Source organism: Passer domesticus, chromosome 5, assembly GCF_036417665.1.
Source record: "Passer domesticus isolate bPasDom1 chromosome 5, bPasDom1.hap1, whole genome shotgun sequence".
In the NCBI taxonomy this organism is placed as follows: Eukaryota; Metazoa; Chordata; class Aves; order Passeriformes; family Passeridae; genus Passer; species Passer domesticus.
Window position 1 is genome coordinate 71,134,246 of NC_087478.1, and position 23,361 is coordinate 71,157,606.

At 39.6% G+C, this 23,361-nt stretch overlaps 1 protein-coding gene across 5 annotated transcripts in view; it reads right to left on the minus strand.

The window, feature by feature from the left end:
* DNM1L (dynamin 1 like) overlaps window positions 1-22,595 on the minus strand; it is a 33,997-nt gene extending 11,402 nt beyond the window's left edge. For 2 of the 5 annotated variants that reach the window (XM_064420924.1, XM_064420921.1), the window contains exons 1-9: window positions 22,369-22,595; window positions 11,181-11,328; window positions 6,035-6,073; window positions 4,803-4,849; window positions 3,681-3,752; window positions 3,110-3,196; window positions 2,337-2,499; window positions 959-1,079; window positions 212-343 (exon numbers count right to left, since the gene is read on the minus strand). In XM_064420924.1, coding sequence (XP_064276994.1) covers window positions 212-343; window positions 959-1,079; window positions 2,337-2,499; window positions 3,110-3,196; window positions 3,681-3,752; window positions 4,803-4,849; window positions 6,035-6,073; window positions 11,181-11,328; window positions 22,369-22,470 — 911 coding nt within the window. In that variant the 5' untranslated portion in view covers window positions 22,471-22,595. Of the gene's footprint in view, window positions 1-211; window positions 344-958; window positions 1,080-2,336; window positions 2,500-3,109; window positions 3,197-3,680; window positions 3,753-4,802; window positions 4,850-6,034; window positions 6,074-11,180; window positions 11,329-21,448; window positions 21,491-22,368 lie in introns of those variants that run through there. The other 3 variants (XM_064420926.1, XM_064420922.1, XM_064420923.1) reach the window with 2 other exon arrangements.
* Between the last annotated feature and the right edge of the window lie 766 nt (window positions 22,596-23,361).

The following is a 23,361-nucleotide window of genomic DNA, read 5'->3' on the forward strand; positions in this document are numbered from 1 at the left end:
CTCCATCAAACCAGAGAAGAGACACAAAATAACCACCAAAGGAAAAGATTTACTTGGGAAAATTACAGTAAATTCAGAAACCGAGAGAGCCAGAGTTTGCAACCAGAGTTTTCTTTAATACATTATTGTATAGCACCAAAAGAGAGACTAAGGGTAAAAAGAAAGGTCTGCACTGATGTCTAACCCATTAGTTTATGTTCTCAAGGAATACCTGTTCAGTGTTCTAGCTAGATACTTGGTTCCATTTCTATTGGCAAGGGAAGGATACTTCTTTTGGAGAAACCCATACTCATCACGAATGGAATCAGCCACACTCTTCTTATTGTTAATATCCAACTGACTCCTGAAGGCAAAAGGCAGAGTTACACACCAGTTACTGCATGCCCAGTAATAGTAATTTACACTTCAGCTTTTCTGGACAGAACATTTAACAACCATGTTTTGCTTTACACACATAACTCACCTTCCTTAGACTTTAAAGGTTTTTATTTGTTTCTCCATGCAACATAGTCAACAAACCTGTATTGGTAGCAACTGTACACAGAGTAAACAATGGTCTTATCAAAACTATATGAGATTTGACCTAAGTAAGGTAAAAAAACACAGCAAACAGTACCACAGTTATGTGCAGTTAGGACTAATATATACAGGACCTGTGCTGGAACAGAGCTATTGTGCACAGCTGACCAGAAGCACCCCTCAAGCTGAAGGACATCAGCAGAAGTGGTGACACTACAGTTCTTCTAGAAGTGTCTCTACTCCTGCCTGCATTAGCAGTTGGTCGAGTGGAAGAACAAAAGGCTTGGAGAAGTGAACAACAAACTTCTCACTTGCTTATTCAGAAGTTTATTTCAACATTGTCACCTTATTCTTAAAACCATATTCATGGCTAGAAAAGCAGAAGCATTACTTCATATTAACAGAGTTTTAAAAATAGCACCATTGTGCTCACACAGACCTATTCACTACTCCAATGATGCCAAGTTTGACTGGAATCACTCTTCCCATGAGCACATCCATAGCATCAGTGCCAGCATCCATGAGATCCAGCTTTGTGATAACAGCAAGGGTTCTTCGACCTACCAAAAGGAAAACACTCACAGGGATGTTCTGATTTCACCAGAGTAACTAAAACTCATAATTCAGTGAATGGAGAATTAGTGACCTAAATTCATTAAATAGGGAAATATTGCCCATCTAAACCAGTAGACTAACACACACAGGATTTGTCTGGGACCTCAATATTTCCTGAGCTCTTGGTCTGAAAAAAAATGTGCCAAGAACCTTTTCTTTAAAATATAACACATTTTTTGAGTCTAAAAAGACCCCAGCATCTCAGTAAAATCAGTAAGTTCTTGGGTCTTTAAACTTTAATGTGAGTATAGCTACTTTAGTACTGTAGTACTTCCCACTATATAGCATTACTCCTGCAGAACCTGCAACCTGATCTGCCACTCTAGACCTTTAAGTTTCAGAATTTTGGGAAGTGATCCAAAAGAGACTGTCAATCATTTTTACAGGAGTAAAATAAAAGGGATATCTTGAACCAGGACAGTTTAACTGAGTAGACTGCCAGAAGAGTCTTCCCTCAAGGTTATGTGGCAGACAAGTCAAAGCACACCTGAAGTTTGAAAACAATCAAGAAATGTTACATTTTATGGAAAGAAAAATTTGAGGGTACAAACACTAAATTTTAGCCTGATTTCTGCATGTTTATTTTCCAAGTGTATTAATCCATGTTCTTTCAAATCACACAATGCCGTTTGTTAGTCAATGGTACTGACAGCACTTTTCAAAAGCAAGAAGCAGGCAGCCAGTAGCTTCAGATCTGTTTCAAAGGTAAATATAAAATTATAATCTTCCTAGTCCATTAAATCAGTCAGTTCTCCCACATAAATACAGCAAACAGAATTCATCTTATCCTTACTAAAAGTCACTAAACTAACAGCTAAACAGTCAATTACTCAGCTGTGGGGTGGCATATTTTCTTTACCAAAGGAAACTATGTTGGACAATAAAGCATGAAGTTGTCCATTTAACATTCTTAATACCATTTTGCTGCTGTGGAAACACAAGTGACTCCATGACTATTAGAATAGTTATTTGGCCTGCTGGCAAGCCAGAAATCTATCAGTTATTGATTCATCCCAGCATCCTCTTGAGTTGCAGAGACTGCAGCAAGAAGTCTTTAAGCAAATACAAAACCTATATTTTCTAGGAAATGTGATGACATTTATTTTTCTTACTATATTTTCCTCAAACAACTTCAGTTTTATTTTAGGACTGAGTTTTAAAAATCAGTTGAATTACAGCATCCAGTTAGCCTTGGTGCTTACCATCTGGATCCACCTCCCGAGCTATTTTCAGGGCTTCAGAAGTGGCCATGTCTGTGTTGGCAGCCGTGACTGCCAGGATAATGGAATTGGGGTTGCTGATGAACTGAAGGATGAGCTCTCTTATTTGAAGTTCAATGTCTTTAGGCTGATCACCAACAGGCACCTAGACAAAAAACCAAGATGGAACTATTCAAAATTGTGTCTTTATGCCTGCATGAGGCTTGGTGTCCAAGAACCACGTGCACAGCTGGCAGAGTGGGTGGGGATGTGTGCATGGGCAGGGAAAGAAGTCATCTTGTCATCTTTGTGTCTCAGAAAATTATTCCATATGTAACCTGAACAAGGAGGACCTGAACATTTCTGTTAGGATATCCTCACTTTACACAGCCTCTTACACGAAATTCACATAGCCACTCCTGGAGAAGCAATGTGGAAGAGACCTTCCAAGTTGCCAAATCCTGATCTATCTGCAGGTACAGCTCTGAGACCTAGAGTGCTACCTCTTCTATGGAAAGGAACATGCAGCCCACACACCTACCATCACTTATATGTAGAAAGAGGAAAAACATAAGCAAATCTATCTCTGACATCAGCAAAGTGCAGCAGAAACCCAAATCTTACCCCAGAAAACAGTGACATGTCAAATTTATATAACCCTACTTAACCCCAGGAAAGCAGTTTATCTAGCAATGCAGAACAATGGCAAAGAGTGAACAGGCACACCTTGTTCAAAAATACACTCTGAGTCAGAAGAGGAGCATTCTGCACCTTACCTTTGTCATTCCAGGCAAGTCCACAAGAGTCAGATTTACAACATTAGATGAAAAAATCTTAAGATGAATCGGTTCAGGACTGATGCCCTAGAAATACATTAATAAGAAGTAATAATTACTGCCCTGGATTATTCAAATTCATCATATGAAAATCCAAAGGCTGTAGTTTCATACCACAAAGACTTTCTTTCACCACATACCTTAAAACAGACAGCAAGGAAAAAAAAAACAACCATCTGTCAACCAATTCTTTTGTCTTTGTCAGCAGCCAGTTTTATAACTACAGAAAGCCAGGCATGCAGAAAAATTAAAGCAAGTTTAACTGAAAGTTTATTTTTTTCACTTTTATTACAGAATCTTGAAGTAAAGCAACAAATCTTCTGTCTTTCAATTGAAGTAATTGTTCTCATGAACACAGTAAAAAAAAAAAATGTCAAGATAGCAAGTATTCCCATGTTCTTCATTAGAGCAGTTAAATGCTTTTCACTCCTAGCTGCTGAAACTCTTTAAGAAAGGTTCAAGCAGCAAGAAAATCAATAGCAAGACAACAGATGGGCAGTACAGGATTTACCTTATTGTTTCCTGAAATCCTCTCTGTTTCATTTTCTATTTCCTGACGAATTTCATCAAAATCTGTATAGATCTGAAGGAAGAAAAAAAAAGTTTAAAAATCAAAGACAGCATTCACTTACTTAACAAAATAATGTTCTCTTCTCCAAGGGATGGTGAAAATATTCTCTAAATATACAGAATATCAAAAAATATATAAGAATTACAAGTAGCCCTTAAACTGATGCAAACAGGAATGATCAGTGCTAAAACTTACATAAATTGGTATTTAATCTGTTGACTAATTCTGTGAGATGGCAGTTATTAGCACTTATGACCAATGTCAGACACAAGTTGTTAATTTGTGTCCACCTACAGAGAGTTCCAAATACTTAATTCCATTTTGAGTCTAGTTGTAATCTTTGAAGTTAATAAGCAACATGTAGCCTAAATCCCTTCTCATCATGAAGGGGACAAAGGGCAGTTTCATTTTCAAATTTTTCCACTCTCGTAAAAACTGTTCTCCTGCCACCAACCAAAAAGCGTTAGCACAGAGCTATCCTTCTACTGATTCCTGCTACATTCCTCTCTAACTTTACTTCAATTTCTAGCACTGCCTAGAAGGTGAGTAAAATCACTTTAAAATAATAAACACTTGCATCATTTATCTGCCAACAAAAATATGACTGTCTTCAAGCAAGAATTAAGCTCTGACTCTTTGTGAGGTGCTAGGTCATCTCAGTTTGTGCTCCTTCACCCTGATGCACATGAAGCTCTTTTTTCTTTCTAACAAACCTCTGAAGTAGCCAATTCTTCAATGGACTGAAATGACTTGTCTTAGTGACATCCATTGTAATTTTGGCAATGCACAAAATAGAATAAACAACAAAATAACCCAAAAAGGACTATGATAACAACCCACACAACAGACATTTTATGTTTTCAAGAGTTTTCTACTCATAAAAAGCAAAACACAAAATCCTCAATATTCTGCCATATAATATATTATTGTACTTGCCAGTAAGTATAATAATACCAAGAAACATCTTCTTTTCAGGAAAGTCAAGGGAAGAGATAACAGAATTAAGTATGTTTCTGTTAACATATTTATGACACTGCTACTTCATCAAGAGAGTCAACATACCTTATTTTTGGTATGAAGAAATTTACCCCATTCAGCAGCATCTACCTCTGAAAACAAAAATGGATACATGAGAAAAAAGTAGATGTTTCACTAACATTTCTTCCAAGGCCTGGTCATTGAAAACTATGAGTTTTGTTTTTGTTTTTTTTTTCAAGCAGCAAAAGAAAAATTAGTTAGCTTTCTACAGTTAGATGTTAAATAGCTCAGGATAAATTGATTTATGATTCTGTCTATTGAAACACTGCACCTCACTACTATGTCTAATTTGTCTCACACAAGGTCCACCTTCCCACCTATGACTGAGCTAATTACCTATCCTGCAATCTTTCAGAAATGGCCTTGTTCACTAATTATCACCTTGTAATAAAAACAAAAAAAAATATTAGCAATAGCTTAAAAACCTGGGAAAGCAAAGGCTAGCATTTATCATCTTTTTTTCTAAACCATGCAAGTGAGATCAAATTACAGCTGAAAGAAAAAGTTAGGAAAACCTGTAGAACTAAAAGCAAGCAAACAGAAAATACATAAGAACTCTGCATAACGAAGAAGCCTGAGGAGAACATGTCTCTTCCCAAATCTGTCAAGGATCAAACATCTTCACTCTTGTCTGTCACCACTGAGGTCCAGAATTACTTGGGGACTATGCAAGATCAGTCCCAGAAACAGCAAAGGAGGTTTTGTTTAATTCCTGCTTTGTAGCACAGGCAGCAGTTTGAGTCACACTGCAAGATACTCACATTTTCACTATTAGGTTTCCAAGTATTAGAGGCAAGTTCCAGTTCCAATTTTTAGTTTGGGGTCATTTCCTCTGTGCTCCCTGACACAGCAATCTGCTCTACAAGAACTGTATACAGAAAATCTGGCCCTTTGGCAAACACATGGTTTACCTACAATCAAGTAATCTTTCCAAATATTTTTTTCATTTAAGTTGAAATTTAAGAAAGTTGATCAACAAAGTTTTTTTTTAAGGATTTGGGAATTAAAAGTGCAGGAAGTTCTATGAAGCAGCAACGGCACAGAAGAAAAGCAAAAATTATCTCATTCTAATGCAACAAGGTCAGAAAACTGAAAATCAATCAGATCACAAGACAGCAAAATAATCACCACAGTAGCTAAAGTGTAAAAAGAAAAGTGTAATCAATCAACAATCATGTGGCATGAAATGTATGTGATTAGTGTATATAAGCATGCACTTCAGGTGTAGGGAGAAAAAGCAAGTGGATAAAGGCAACCTTTAGCAAGGTGTCTTGAATTTTTCCATGTAGCAGGGTCTGCAGTTAAAGAGAAACAGCATTGAATGGTGTTTAATCATATTTAATTATAGCATTTTATTAACTTTCAGTTCCAGATTCAATTACAAAGAGCACAAATGCATGCAGACAGATGTGCATGCTATACTAGTATTGATGAGAGTACGTAACATACTAGCAATATGCACAGAAGTAAGACCTTAATTAAACACATATAAATGATGCCTATAAATCAGACATTCTATACAACAAAGTTGATTTGATGATGACTATTTTTGCCATACACCTAACTTCAACAGTATTTTCTTATCTGAGCACAGAAAACAGCACCACTGGGCTCCACAGAGCTGAACTTCTTTGGCAAATAATGTTCCTCAAAATTTACTCAGGCAAGAACCAGAAAGAGTAAAGAAACATTTTTAATGTCATTGGAAGTAGTGTTACTGTATGCGAAGGAAATCTGATGCTGTGCATGAATATTTTTAAGACTCAATTAAAGAAAAACATCAGTTCTGAGACAGATTTAAGAAGAGACAACATATGCATTACCCTTTTCAACTTTTAATTTTTCAAAGTATTTATGGAAATTTCATTACAAAAAAAACCAACTTCTTATGGAGGGGTTGATGAATTTGAAACTCTATTTTCCTGTGATGTCTGTACAACACCCTGAAAGTACAAGCAGCAAAACAAACTGGTAAAGATATTTTTGGTTTGTGCCTGTTTGGTACAAAATTCAGGTAGTCCAACAATAATCAACTCATCTGTTTGAAAAGCTTAGTTCATCTGGAGATTTGATGCTTTGCTCAGTCAAAGGTGGGTGTATCATCAATAGAAATATGATTTTGATGGACTGGATCTGTTAAGGAAAAATTAAAACCAAACTTCCAAACCTACTGTTCTGCAGGCACAAGAGCTATGAAGAAAACATCATCAGGAAAACCTTTTGTTTGTGTTGGTTGGTAAATAGGCAAAATGACATACCAGTCCCCAAAGTAAGTGCAAAATGAAAGGGTTTCTCCATTTCAGGTTATTTAACAGGTTTTATTTACTGTACACAGGAAATAAAGTAAAATGCAGAGAGGAAGAAACTACAATATGTTCAGTATTGTATTGCTCATCTCCTCTTGAAAATTGAATCTGAGGGAATAAAGAGAAGCCTAAAGCCAGGAAGAAAAATATACAGCAAGAAACTGCCAAGTGTTACATTTGAAAGGTATGGACCAAGCACTCTCTGGTTATGTCCCTCCTTGGGAGAGGACTTCCTTCTCAGACACTGTTTTAGTCTTAAATTATTTTCTTTCTGCTGGTATGGGAATTTACAGCTAGGTACTAGGCTTAGCTCTATGTATAAATAATTTTTTTTTCAGTATTATCTATAAGCTTCTTAAAATAAATATTAAAAAGACACACTTGGGTCAGAGACACTGCATTTTAACTTGCTAACACCTATGGAAAAGTTTCCCGATAGATTTAATTTAATGGAAAGGAGTTTTTAGGAAAGGAGGAAGGATTTGCATTTCTCTAAATGTAACAATGCTCAAGGCAAGGAGAAAGTGTTTTGACTAGCCAGCATTCAGCAACCCACTCTTCTGGTTTCCACGAAAAATGTTTTTTTTATCACTCATTTAACTGGTAAATCAGTCTTCCCTCAGTTATGTTACTTTCTGGAAGCTTTTCAGGCAATACCTTCAGAAGAATTAACCCCTTGATTACACGAAAGATTAAATGCTAGATAAAAGTGTGAGGAAACCACACTTTGGTCATCATGAAATCCAGTATGACACATTGTAAGAAATTATTAAAACAGCAGCTATTAAGAACAAACAGATCCTGCTTTTCAAAAAAACTCCACCACATCTCATGAATAAAGAACAGTCTATATTTTTCTGGTTTCCATATCCTGTAGTAAGACCTGCAAACCTTAATTAATACCCAGGAAAAGCTCATCTATTACTTGACTTTTCTCAGGACTGCCCTCCACCAAATTGTACTTGTTATGTCCTACTCTATAACACTCCTTTAAGAAGCTCAATAAAATACAAAGATTACTGACTTCAGTTATTCATGTATCTCCTGTCCCTTTCAAAACCAGTAGAAATGTCACTCATTTCCAACAGGAGAAGCTGCTGGGAGTCATAAAAGGCCACCACCATAGAGATTTCCAGCAGCATGGCAATGAGAACTTCCCAAACACTAACTGTTGTACCATTTTCCCCATCCTTGACATCAACTAGACTGCGAGCACTTTTAAGGGAAAGCTCTTCCTCCCTAGTGCTTCTACAAAGCCCAACCCAGTGAAAAAGGCCACACTGTTTGGGAGCTAGGGGTAAGAGATTCCTGTCCGAAGTAGAGCAAAAGGCTAACAAAACAATGTTGATTTATCAAGCAATGGATCTGTATTAATTATTCCTGTGTTCTGTATCAATTCTGTCTGCTCAGAATTTGAACAATGTTCAATTTCCTATCTTGGAACAAATGAAAAAAAGGAACCTATAAGCATTTACTACTTGGCCACTGGTATGTTCTCTCTGAGTGTCCATTTCTGAACTACCATTACAGGTCTTCCCTGCAAGGCCAATTTAATAATTCACAAGACCAGGCCCAGTTCTCTGATAAGTGCTGCTTCTCTTGCAATTTGATCAGAGAACACCACAGTGTGGTATCATCACATCAAACACACCATATGTGCTGAATCACTAGAGGCCAACAATAAACAGCAAAAGCATGATGAGAACATTTCCTTCCCATCAAATTGCACACATCCTCTGTAGAATATACAGATCAGCCTGTTACAAAAATACGGAACTTCACATTTAATGGAAATTTATCTTTGGTATTTTCTGGCTCTCTTGATTTATTGCAGTACAGAATCACAGTACAAAGGGTATTACTTGTCCCTCCCTAAGTGAACAGCACAGCAGTCAAAAGTACTTCATGTTAAAAACTGGGAAGTTTTCTGGATGCCAACACTCCAACCTAGGTAAAATTAAAGCTTGCAAGAACCACAGAGTAGCAGCTATTTTGAAATGGCTGTGTTAACATACAATACCAGTAGAGCAAGCATTATGATGGGCACAGGTGACAATCACAAAACAGAAGTCAAAAGAGAAGAGAGAGTTGTATGAAACTATCTGTGTGCACAGAGAGTTCAATGCCAGCATTCAGAAAGCAGCATGCCAAGACTGATACTCTCTTGTCCAATATTCAACTTGTAAAGAAATTCCTGATCCGGACAAAATTCTTTTCTGCAAGACTATTTCCCTCTGGGAAATTGCAAATCCATCTTCAACCCTACCTTAACATCCACCTCATTACAAATAAAATTACCTCTAAAAATAGACCTCTAATGGCACTTATTACAACAAAGCCAGGATAAGAGGTTGTCATCTTTTTTCTTTCCAAGTACTTGATCCCATCTTCTCAGATGTAACACCACAATCTGAACATAAGCTAGACCAGATCAATTTAGACCACAATTTGCCTGAATTTTGGAGAGAAGGGACATTTCAAACTCAACTGGTAAATCATAATTTCTGTTCTTATCAAATCCCTGCTCTTACCAAACAAGCCCACATCTCTCTCAGAAGAACAAGATGAGATTATAACATTAACATCTTACATATTGATTGTTTTCCCCAAAAAAATATAAGTGGGTATCATAAATAATAATTTAGCCCAACATCCCTATGAATTTTAAATTTGAAATCCAAATCCCCAAATGAAATGCAACCTAAAACAAAAAGGCTCTGCCTTGACTCTGAATACTCCAAAAACAAAACATCCTTTTACACCTGTAAAGTAGGAAAGAAGAGCAAAATAATATTTTACCCAACAACTCAGAATCCAAGCATTCTGAGAAGTTCTAAAAATACCAACTATACATTGCACAGTACAAGCAATGTAAAATTGCATGTAAAGACATGAAATGTGCCATTTCTAAAAGTTGCACAGAGATTGGTTCTGAAAACCTTGAAGGATGGAGAATCCAATCAGATGAAGACCAAAGAAACTTGGTCTGGACTTCAGAGTTGGCCCTGTTTTGAGGAGACTGGACTAGAGGTCTCCTGAAATAATTTCCAGCCTGAATTGTCCCTACAATTTCTCTCACATGGTTTGCATGCTAATTGTTATGAACCCTGTGTTCTCTGCTTGTGACAGCAATTAATGTTGGAGCTTAAACCTTTCAAACAGCACAATACAAGTATCTGTCCTTCAGAAATTAAAGGCCATAAATATTACAGGAAAAGAAATACTGTAAAGAACATCTGATACCTTGACTTACTATTGGTAGAAACAATTTGAGAAAAATTTGAACACAATGAGAATTAATATTTATAGTCCCAAGTTTATCGTGCCAACAAAAGCCTGTGCAGTTGTTATTGTCTACATAAAAAACCTAAGATTTATCTTACAATCAGAAGGTGGATATGCCCCTACTGCTCCTAATCAGGAGCATTAGTTGGTATAAAATGAGCATTGAAACTCCCAAGGGACAACTGAGATAACTTTCTTGATCCACTGAAGGATAAAATAGAAGCAGTACAGAAGACAAGCTTCAAAGTAAAAACTACAGAACATTTAAAGTGCCCTGCTTGATGCACTTGAAGTCTCTCAGTGCAGCCCAGTAGGGTGGCACATGTAAGCCACAGAACTTGTCAGTTCAATTCTGTTTGCATCTACTAAAAGTTTCATTTCTACTCCTTCCTCTTCCTTCAGAGCTTATCTATTTCCTACCCTCCTTCTAAAAACTCTCAAACTCATCAGCCTCTCAATGAAATACTTTATATAAACAGTAAAAGGGAGGGGATGAAAAACACACATAAGAAAATCATGTCCTCTACACTCCAGACAATTATCTTTACTACTGAAATGCCTATTTTTTCTCACAAGAAATTCCCAAGAACAGGAAAGCTTAAAACATTAAAGGTATTTTGAATATCCAAAAAGATTTTGACTTAATGACATTTGCTAAATGGTAAAAACAGATGTGACAACAGCTTGTTTTCTTCCAAGCAAATTTTAAAAAGCACACCAGAGTTTTAAGATTACAGCAACTGATTTTTCATTTCAAAGGCCAGGAAAGACTTGAATAAAAAGGCAAAATTCATTCTTGGATCACACTTACCATTTTCATCTCCTGCTCCTTTCCGACCATCCTCTGGGGAAACGTGCACCAGCTGCAGAATAAGGGGTCTCCGGGTGACAACTCCAGTACCTCGTGGGAGCAGATCCCTCCCCACAAGACTTTCCAACACAGAACTTTTTCCACTGCTCTGAAAAGTGGAATACAGCTACATTACTTTCTGAAACACAAAAATGCTGTGATATTTTAGTTTGCTTTCATCTGGCCTGTGAAGAGCATTCTGTCTTGTCCTCTGCTACGGAGTGCCTGAAGGAGCACATGACAGACTCCCTGCAGACAGAGCAGTGCCACTGCACAGGCACTGAGGGACACAGGTCTGCTACAAGCCAGGAACTGTCTAAACTTGCTTGGGATACTCAGAACAGATTTCTACCTACATGGTGTGTCCCATGGTTTTTCATTCTCAAGGTGAAACTAAACTCATAACAGGCTTCAGAAAAATTAATCTCCTATTTAACATTTTCTACCAAAAATATCAAACTCTCCAGAAACATTTCTGGAAAAAAATGCTTTTATTTATAATGTTCAGAAAGAAATTTGATGTCTTGTACTATGTCATTTTCTAACATCTTGAAGTAAAACTGCTGTGTAAACTGAGGAATTTAACCCTCGGTTAGTATTTGTTAGAATTAATAAGGGCTGACTGTGTTGGTATCAGCAGCAGCCATTACACAAACATATATTAACAATGTATACTTGAGTACATTCAGCTGCTACAATGTTATATTCCTTTCAGTTTGAGGTTTGGTTGGATGGCGGGGTTTGTTTGGGTGTTTTTGGTGAGTTGGTTTTTGGGTTTGTTTGTTTTGTTGGGTTTTTTTGGTATCATGCATAGTATCAGCCTGGTAAGTACATTGTTTTACACCCTAAACAGAGAAACAAACATTGTTCCATAGCATCCCACTCTCCCTCTCTGTATATACTTAAGTATTTACATAACGACTGCAAAAAGTCGTGAAATACTTAAAGGCTGTGACATTACAAATATTCTTTGAGAGTCTACATTTAAAATGTTCTCCTGCAGAACTCCTGTGTAAGATTCACAACTGGTCCAACACCAGCTGTGAAAACCTGGGTCTTAAAAGTGATTCCAGACAAATACCATGTTAAAACTAACGATAAAAAATAGACACAGATATGTCAGCATAACACTCAACCTGACTGAGATTTTATCTTTTTAGTAACACTGCACTGACCTCTGCCAATTTTCTGCAGCTCTAAGTCTATGTAGTGATGCCATGAGAAAACCTGCTCTGACAGTCATTGCCACCATCTAGGAAATATTTCTGTATTAATGCAACTACCAAACAATTCTCTTGTTAAAAAACAAACAAACAAGAAAACAAAACCAAAAAAGGAAACCAACAGATGCTTCTGACAGCTGGAATGTGCATTATGTAACTGCTATAGAACCTCCACTCAGCCTACCAGTTCTGAAGTAACAGATTTGAGTCTTCAAGCAAATTATGAGTATATAACCTAGCATAATATGATATTAAAAAAGTGATGAATATCCTTAAATCTCACAAATTTAGTGCCATTAGGTGACCTTCCTAAAACTAAAAAACAGATCAGAGGTCAAGTAACATGTTACTATCAGACAGTACAGTTCTACTAGTGCAGTAAAACAAGACATGAATATATTATATGAGAATTTTAAAACCTAGTGAAATATGGCTTGTATGCAAAATGACAAAATAAATATTAAAATAGAAGGCCAAACCCCTGAAAGTTTGAGCAACAACAAATAAAAGCCCTCTTTTATTGAAATCCCACTTTATTGTATATGCTTTATGGCACAGAAAAAAAAATATGTTTTATCAAAAATATTATTTGTCTCAATAGGCAAAGAACACACCAATGCAGATTTTGTATATTATTCAAAGTAAATCTAAATCACATTTGACAGCAGTGAGATCAATGGTTTAGAAATACTTGGAAGAAGAGTAGGGTCAAGCAGAAATACAGCCTTATTAAAAGTTGTTTTTCCTTCAAAAGATTGCCCTAGAAAGTTATTAATAATTTTCTTCAACTGCCCTCCAAATCAGCTTGGGGCACCTTCCCTGCCAGCATCTTGACTGTTGGGCACTGAACTCTTACCAAATAACTTAATAACAACCTGAACAAAGCATGAACTAGGTCTGCAAGCCTCCCTGAAAGAGTTCCTGTTCTGGCCCACTTCTGAAGAACTACTGATATTATAGACTGTGAAAAAACAAACTTCACAGAGTCAAATAATAAACCACTTCCCAACAAACTTACTTAAACAAGTGAAATGCCTAACCAAAAAAAAGAGAGATGATAAAGGTTCATCTTCTGCATTGGAAAACAACAGAAAAAAAAAACACCAAAAAACAAAGACCAGTGCTTCATTTATTAAAAATATTTCACATATTAAGAGGCATTTGGATGTGGTACTTGGGGATAGGGGCTTAGGGGTGATTATTCTGGGTTGGACTAAATGATCTTAAAGGTCTCTTCCAGTCTTGATGATTCTGTGGTCTCTTGAGAAACATTTTCTTAGGCATGGGTAAAATGATCACTCAGTCTCACAAGGCTGGAGATCAGACTTAGATGAAGTGGCTTCTCATGAACATATAATCCAAGCACATAAGGGATAGTAACAAAAGCAGGAATCCTTATCAACAACCTCACCACAAAAGGAAACCAAACTCCATGGGACAAGCTGCTGCACACTGTTGCTCTCAGTCTTTCCAAAGGAGGGGTAATGCAGGAAGCTAAAATGGGTACACCAAGCTACATAGAAGCAAACCACTGTCTTACACCACTCCCAGTTACCTCTGGATGGGAAGGAACAATCTGGATCCTTGGCAAACACACTAAATGAAACATTACCGTACTCCATGCATCAGGAAATTCTTTCAAATTGCATTACACTCCCAACTAAAGCAATCTGCTGTTGGAATACAATTATCTAATGACGCACTCCTTAATCTGGACTCCTCAGCATCCATTACCAAGAACTGTCTGGGAACACGGTGCAGAAAGCAGTAAACACAAAGCTGATCTTGTTCTGCCAGCGAGGGGAAAGCAAGGGACATGGATCTGTTAAGAATACAAAGTCAGTTCAGCCAGTCCTTGATAGAATAGATGTAGACAGAAACTAATACTGATAACCAAAGGAATTTTAAGGAAAGAGCCTGAAGCAGTATCACACTTGTTTTGGCATCTCATTAAAATGCTTGTTGCAATTTTAAGCATGAACTCATTTCATGAGGGGTCAAAAAAACCATTAACAAACTCTAACTTTTCATAGGTGATCAGGCAGATTTTCCCTCTGGATCCTAATATCTGATCCTAATTTGAAATATCTACTAGCTGTGATATCTAGAGGAACTTAATAGAGGCTGCTCAGAAAAGAAGTGGGGGAGGGGGGCAAATACCAGAACATCTTGTGTCACTGCTTTAACCTTTGTGTCAAACTACCATGGCTGAGCCTATTACACTCTGCTCTGTCAACCACCATTAATTTCACAGAGGAACACCTGAGTCTGCTGGATGGTAAAACCATTTTCCCCTGAAGTACTAAGATAAAAAGAGAGGATGCACACAGGACTTCAGTATTTTACACTGTATGTACTGTCAGAGTATGCTGAAACTTTATCAGCATTCTCACTGCCTCTGTAACACCTGTTAGTTACATACACCTCTGTATGTTCATCCTGGTCTAGATTAATCTGAAGATGATGTTGGCAATCAAGGGTTAAGGGCAGTCACTGGGACAACTGTGCATTTATCCTCCCAAATTAAAAAGCTGTGAGCTGTAAGAATTGTGATCCACTCCAAATAACCAGCACCTCTACTTTTAACAGTCCTCATGAGGTTGCTTTGCTTCCCTATCCTTCATTTCTTTACTTGTCCCTGTATGTTTCAACTGTGTGCACTTAAGTACCAAAAGGCATTTGCTCCCATCCATTACACTAATTCTTAAGAGAAAATGTAGGTTACAATCTGCTGCATTACAAACCACAGTTTTAGGAATTCTGAAGCAGCACACAGCAAGTGCGTGATTTTATAATTGTCCAGCTTCATTAACAGCCAGAGATGTTACTTCCAAAAACACCAGAGGGTCGTTGACAAGTCAGATGGAAGAGACTGCATCTCGAAAATGCTGAAGTAACACTGTGAACAACCATTCAAATTCACCCCATCCCATTTACTTCACTGGCTTTCTTATTCCATTTCCAAATCTTCGTTAGTGTTACTATTTTAAGAGTCTTGTTCCCTACACCAAACAGAATGCAAAGATGTTTTCTCCATATCAAAAAAAGAAGCCTGACCCAATCCTCTTGCAGCACTGAATTATTCTCCATTTTTAACTCTGCCTATAGGGACAAAGGCCTAGAAGACCCTGATGGAGAAGACCAGGGCAAAGAAAGGATCCAGTGCCTCAGCCTTGTCCACATTCACTGTCCCTGGATCACCTGTCACAGACAGCAGCAAGCCTTTATTTCCCTATTTCTCTTTTCCTTAATTCCTGATCCAGTGCTGGAAGTTCCTGCTGCCTTTGATACCCTTACCATTAACAGTGGCTTTCTCAACACCATCCCTGCCTATGCAGGCAGGATTTCTGTATCCCTGAGCGAGCTTGTCCTTGTTTCTACCTCCTGCCTGAGTGTCTGCTGTGCTGAGGCTGAGTCATGATTCCCCCAATCCTGCTCTCCTTAGACCTCCACTCATTTTCCCAAGCAAGTGGATGGACTATTGCTTTGTGCTCCATGAGGCTGTCCTTAAAGGAATGCCAGGTCCCCTGTGATTCACTGTCCTTTAGCTCACAGGGTCTCTCCAACTAGCTCAGTAAATAAGCCAAGTCTGCTCTTACTCTTATGAAGTCCATGAAGCAAGAAGGCAAATTAACACAAGGCTTACCTGGAGTCTCACTGAGGCACAAGAACCATGCAATTTCTTACATCACATGCTTGGATTGGTGACTGTTGTATATTTCAAGTGTTATTAAAATGATAGTGGACCTGAATCAGCTGCAACAAACTTCATCTTACAAGAATCTCCTGCCTTCCTCTATCTTTAGACTTCATAATGTCTTTGTGGAGCCAACACATAATACATCATCTGTGGGGAAAAAACCTTCTTGAGGAAGCATGTCCAATAAACTACTGGGAAACTTCCAAACCAAAAATTAGTTGAAAGAAGCATAAAATTTAGCTCACTGTTTTTGAACAGGGCAAACTGATAAGTTTTTTAACTATTTCATCTAACAGGGAAAAAAATGCAAAGAACTGCAAGGCAACACAGACTTTTTATAGGAGAGCACAAGAAAATTGAGGCAGTGATGTCAGAATTCCCTATGGCTTTTGGAGTGGCACAATACAAACAGTCCACAATGACAGTAAGGAGCTGTGCAGAAAGAGACACCTCCCAAGGAGACATGCTGACTCCTGAAGAGTTCTGTCCAGGAAAGCAATGCATCTGGCTTTGACATCTGAGATGAAATGGTGGCAATTCTGCAGTTTCTGTCAGACAAGAAGTACAAAAGTCCTGCTGGTAAATCCTGCTCTTGGCAATCTGTACATACAGAATTTCCTAAATTTTCACTCTATCACTGGGAAGTAAAAGCACTTGTGCTGGGATCTGGAATCTCATCCACAGGAATATTACCCACACTGGTGCTTTAAAAAGTTATTTGCAGTAGCCATGCTAGAAGATTTCAGCCCGTTATAACTAAGAACAGCAGTATTTCTTTTTCTTTCCTTATTTTGCAAATACAAATTATTCTGGAATAAAAGGTGAGTACACAGGCAGTTTCAGAGCAGTTCCACAAAGGAACTGCTTTAGTTGGAACAGATATTACAACAATATTTTCCTACTCAAACTAGGAATGCCCCAAGCTAGGATGGTTCTAAACAGCTAACAAATTTAAAAATTTATTTACTAATCAAAAAAGAATGTTAAAGCTATAAGCAGGCCAAATGGATTATTTTAAGACATTGTCTGAAACAAAATAACACTTCTAAAAGATGCAGAAGAGACAACAGGCTGATCCCAACTTGAGAAAGCAGTAAAACCAGCATAATGCACTGCTCATTGTTGCAAAATACATGCAAGATCTTGTCCAGACTACAAGACTCTTGTTCCTGCAGGGCATTCCCATTTACTTGAATAGAGAGCTCCCCTGAATAAGTCAGGGAGAGACTCAAAGTCACAGGAACTACCTCCACATAAAACGGCCTATGTACCAGCAATCCTGCATTTACACCACATCTACCTGCAGACAAGTGCCAAACAACAGCAAATACATAAATGATTAGCAGATGTTTTCTTCCTCAGTACATCAATTCCCAAAGCCCTCCAATAATTCACTTAAGAAAAAAATGCCTCATCTAAGTAGAAACAAGTTACAGACTCTCAGTTACATCATGGAACTGTGGTATTTGAAGACTGACATTTGCAAGCCAGATATCCTGACCTCACATAGTACTGTGTATACTGCTATATTCATGACTTGGAGTAAAGGAAATGAAAATAAAATCAACTTGCATATTCAAATTTTAAGAGTTCTAAACAGTATTATCAAAACAAACCCAAACCCAAATCTCGAAGTTAGTCAACCTCCTGGCTACTACGCAAACAAATCTTTTCCGAGAACTACACAGGCATTTTCTCTCCAGATTGTGAAAAACAAATGCCTGTGCTTTCTGTTTTAATACTCTTCCCCTCCATCTTCCTGAAAATATGTTTTCTTTGCACTGTGCCCCCTGGACAACATACAAGATTCACCTGGTCTAATTAAAACACCAGTTTTCCATTAAAAACAACTGCCAATCACAGGATGAACTGAACAGGGCCCTTGCAGTAAAGCAACAAAACAAAACAAAGCACACAAACAAAACAAGAAAAGAGAAGCACAAGACTCCTTTATCCACATCTTTCTACAACTGTGAATTCTGTGCAGACTCTCCACTCTCCCAAAAAAACTAGGCATTTGCAAACAATGAAATTAATATCTTCTAAATGGTGTTTAATAATGTTTTCATATTAAGAATCATAAAATGCTAAAATGCAGGATAAAGTTATTAGACCTACAATTTTATTTTAATGCATATGAAGTCTGCAGATGGAAACCATGCAAATGCCATCCTTTCAATCACAGAAACCCTCAGGACCCAAAAAGTTCAGCTGTTCAGAAACACAGGGAGCCCATCAGAGAAAACAAACAGCACAACACTAAATGTGCTTGCACTGTATTATATCAGCAGCAACATTTCTATTATGTCTGGTAAATGTAAACAGCTAATTAATGTCAGCCTCACTTTGCTGCTTGTCTGAAACAAACAGAACAGTCAGGGCATGACTTGACAGGAGCAAAGGATGGCAAAAAAAGGAATAAAGTCACGCCCAAAACCAGAGACTGTAAATGTCAGCTATGAAAACAAAGAAAAAAAATCAAATGAAATCAGGAAGTTTGCAAAACATTTGGGAGAAAAAACAAACTGTCCCCAGCCAGCATGGAAGCAATGCTCTGGTTACCTCCTCTATCAAAATGTAGATACAAATGGATTTTTGCATCTGCTTGAATTGCTTGAAAGATCCTTGGACAAAACAACAAAAAAAATCAACAAAAACGAACAAACCCCCACAAAAATCAAACCAACAACCCAGCAAGAGAGGAGAGAGGAAGCCATGGCTGTGCTCAGCATGGGGCTTTCCTTGTTGCTTGGTACAAACTGGAGTTTCCTTCACCTCAAACTGGCTTTTTGCCAACACAATGTAGGCTACACTGAATGAGCTAAGTGGCTTGAATTTCTGCTCCCCTGCCAGGGAAAGTCACAGAAGCTCTGCAAAACACCTGAAGTTCCAGACAAAGGTGCCAGCCTCTCACAGACAGGATGCTTTGATAGCATCTGCTGGATTCATCTCCTTATCCCACTAGCCAGGACTGTACATTACCTTCCCATTGCTGTCAACTTCCTAACAGCCAAACTGGCATTCTTCCAACTATTTATCTGACCAGAACATAAATTTGTACACATCCACGTGCTCAGGCTGTGACCTCAGATCAAGAAACCTTCCATCTTGCAATAAAAAGTGGTTTAGCATTAGCATCAAACATACTTACACCAAACAGTAAAAAGAAAAAAAGGAATAAATGCAATGCTCATCTGTGAGCCAATCCCAGGGGTACATCCAAGAGAAGCCAATACTAAATACTGTAAACTACACCTCCCCATTTAGTCTCAAAATGGCATTGGCAGAAGACTGAGCAAAAGTACTCCATAAATGTACACAGGAAAGGTCACTCCAAAATCTCACTTGTCAATTCCATCAGTTGCTACATCAATTTCACTACAATGTCTCTACTTCAATTAACACTACTAAGTGCAAATAAAGCCCACAAGGTGTTTTTATAATGTCAGTATTAGAAGAATTTTGCTACAAAGCTGACACTAAAGTTTGTATAAAACTTGGCTGATGACTACTAAAAACCCCAAACACATTTCAAGAATTAATGGCACAAAAAATAACAATTCATTTTTAGCTACTTCTAGGCAGATATTTTGTTGTCTGGCTGGTTTTCTGAAATTTATTCTAAATCTTATGATCACTTTAGGAGTGTAGGCATTTAATTTTGTGATACCACCTATCCACACAAAAGACCATAATTAACCAAACTGCTTTTCTTCCCTTTGCCTCCTTTTCTGTAGTTTTAATGTGTTTCGTTGAGGCACTTCAATACCCCCTTGTTATCCCTTAAAATACAGAGCATAAAGCATTTGTATAAACCAGAACACTGAGTATTACAACATTACTGAACTAATATTTTTATATCATATTCCTAACCTGTACACTTCTTTTTTTTTGGCAATTCAGTCATACAGTTCTAAAAATAGAACTGGAATACTGAATTGGGGAAAAAATAGAACAACTATCTGGAAATGGCAGAAAAACCCTGAAACAGTGAAGAAAAACTGGCAGTCTGAAGGTGTCCTCTGAGTTCTACCAGCACAGTCCCCAGTTTTCTTAAATGACCCTGTACTAGGATACAGAAATAACTTACACAATACTTATGGGGAGAATGAGAAGGAATTCTCATATGACAATGGCAGGAAAACCACTACAAGTGCAAGAGGCCATCTAGATGTGCAAAATTTACTGAGAAACAATTCACAGTTAGCAGCAAAACCTATCTAGAAAGAGGAAAAATTAAAACATTTCAATTGCTCAGGGCACAAGGGAGGTAGGAAACGAATCCCAAACAACAGAGGTGTAGGAAAGGGAACATGGGAAACAGAGTTAAGGCTTATAAACAGCTTCTAGTCCTACACACTCTAGAAAAGAAAGCATTAACTTAATGCACAGAATGAGAAGCAGAGAAAGACATAAGCACAAAAAAACAAAACAAAAGGGTAGAGAAAAGAGAGAAAAATAAACAGAAGACTACTTCAAAAAGCATTTTTCCTCTCCCTGCTGAATATTTGAAAAGGTCATTTAAAAAAAGCAAGTGGCAAATTGGAAGCAAAAAAGCATAACTCAATTAACAGAGAATTACAGAAACCTTAAATGGCAGCATTTGCTTCCTACAAGAAAAATGGAGGTGAAAAATTCAAGACTGTTTATTGCGAATATAATTCAAAGACAAAAAAGCAAAGACAGCATATGCCAGTGGGCTACAGATACATCAGCTGTGTGAACAAACTTAAAGGCCACGCAGCACTTCACAAAGAAACAAGACTGTCTAAAAGGCACATGTAAAAAAAAAAGGCAAAAAGCTACCAGCAGCAAAACTAGCAGCTCTAATGCCACATCTGACACATCTCTAGAAATCTGGTCTCCAATAAACTAACTCCAAATCAATCAATGAATAATATCTTATTTAAACCAAAATGAATTGCATAAAATAACCATCTACAGAATTACTATGTCAGTAAAGACAATTTTTTCTTCCAACAACCCCAACTAAAACAAAAAAAAAAACAAACCAAGATACAGCTTGCTAGATATTTTTCTGGAGTCCATAGAGGATTTGGTTTTGGCATGCTAGGAAATTTCATACTGATTCAAGGGGGCTCATAAATGTCGTGGCTACAGCACTGAATAGATACTGATGGGGAGACTACTGAAGGCAAACATGTCAATACTGTTTTAACTCTCAGTATTTACACCTAGGAAAAGATAACTGGGACAGAGCTGTTTAAAAGTATTTTTTAAAAATGCCACTTCAATATATTTCATAAAAATATATCAAAACTGGAAAACTACTTTTTTAATCTTACAGAGAAAATGCCACTGCATTGACACATAGAGCTGGTGTTTTAAGTTATCAGTAAAAATCCTGAATGCAGAATACTTGGTATTGAAGTCTCTGGTGAGCAAGCTACTGTCAAGGAGCACAGCACATTCAATACATATTTCAATTTCACAGAAGCAAAATGAGAGATCCATTAGCTTCAAGTCTTAGCTTCATCTTCTACTCCCTTGTGACAGCTGCAGTTCTGGTCAGGCATGTTGAGCTGCCAAAAGTTCTGCTGAAGAGCAGCATCCCATTCGAAGAGATAGGAGAGGCTCTGAGCTATCTTCGAGCCCAGCAGCATTACCGGGCTCACCCGCACGTGTTGCAACTGTTGCAGCCAACAGTCGCTGGCCTCGCCTCTCACCTTCACTCCCCATCGCCAGCTAAGACAGAGAGTCCAAACGGCACCAGAACTCGGGGGAAAGGACAACCATCCAAGATGCCTTGCCGCTACCACATCCCTCCTGCCGCTGCCGAAGAAGGGAAGCGGAGAACCGAGCGGCGATGGCGCTCACGCTGACGCACCGGGGCTGCCGCTCCCCGGGCCCCGATGCCACCGCACCCGCGCGGTGCGGGCCGCAGCCACGGGGGTACGGGGGCACCGGGCCTCCCCGCAGCCCTGCGGAGCTCCCGGCCGCTGGAGCCGCTCGCAGAAGCGCCCAGGGGCGGGCGGGAGGCGCACGGGGCGCTCCCAGCGGAGCCGCCGGGGCTGAGGCAGCGGAGCCGCCGAGGGCGTGCGGGGGGAACGCGGGCACCGAGGGCGCCCCGCCCGCCCTCGCCCGCCGCGTCCCCCCGTGCCCTTGGCGGCGGCAGCGGCGGGGCCGCAGCGGCGGGGCCGCGATGGACGCCCCGACCTTGCCCCCGGGGCGGGGAACGCCCGCGCCCCGGCCCGGCCCGCCTCACCTGCGTGCCCACCACCACGATCTGCGGCAGCTGGATGATGTCGGCCCCCACCGTGTTGAACACGTCCTGCAGCTTGTTGATGACGGGGATCAGCGCCTCCATAGCGGCGGGCGAAGGGACGCGGCGGGCGAGGCGCTGGCGCTCGATGGACGCGACGGGCACCGGCGGCTCCCTCAGCCGCCCCCTGCGCCTGCCGCCATCGGCGCCGGCCCCCGCGCACGGCCCGGCCCCCGGCAGCCCCTGCGCGCCCGCCGCGCGCACCGGCCCCGCCGCCGGGCACCATGGGAGTTGTAGGCCGTGGGGGCTGAGGGGCCCCGCCCGGGCCGCGCCCTGCTCGGGGGCACAGCGCGGTCGCTGTGGTGTTGTGTCACAAGGCACTGCCACGTTTTGTTACACGGAATCACAGAAACAGGGAGGCTGGAAAAGACCTCTGGCATACTCGTGTCCAGCCTGTGATTGCACACCCGCATATCAACTAGACTGAGTGCCACCCCCAGTCCTTCCTTAAACACCTCCAGGGATGGTGACCGCATCGCCTTCCTGGGCAGCCCATTCCAATGCCCATTCACTCTTTGTGTGAACAAGTTCTTCCTAATTGAAATAAATGGGCAGGAGATCTTTCTCCTTTTTAATGCCTTTATTAAGAAGAATCAGCTCAGGTGGGGAGAAATCGACGGGTCGCGCCCACGCCGCCGTTGCTCCCAGGAGTGGCACGGAGGAGGAGGGTGATGCAGCTTTGTCCGCTGGTCTGCAGGCAGAGCTGGGGATTCCGCCCTCATGGGAGATTAGGAGATTCCACCTTTTTGGTCCAACACCTCGGGTCCTCTCTGTAGTTAACACCTTTAGGTTAGGGTGAGAAGCAAAAAGGATCCAAGCAGGCACTGGACTATGCTCCCATCCTTAGACATCACCTAGGTCACTTAGTTCCATGTTGGCTCGTAATTTTTAGGGGGTTTTCCTGGAAAACTGCAACATTTGGTGCAATGCATTTCT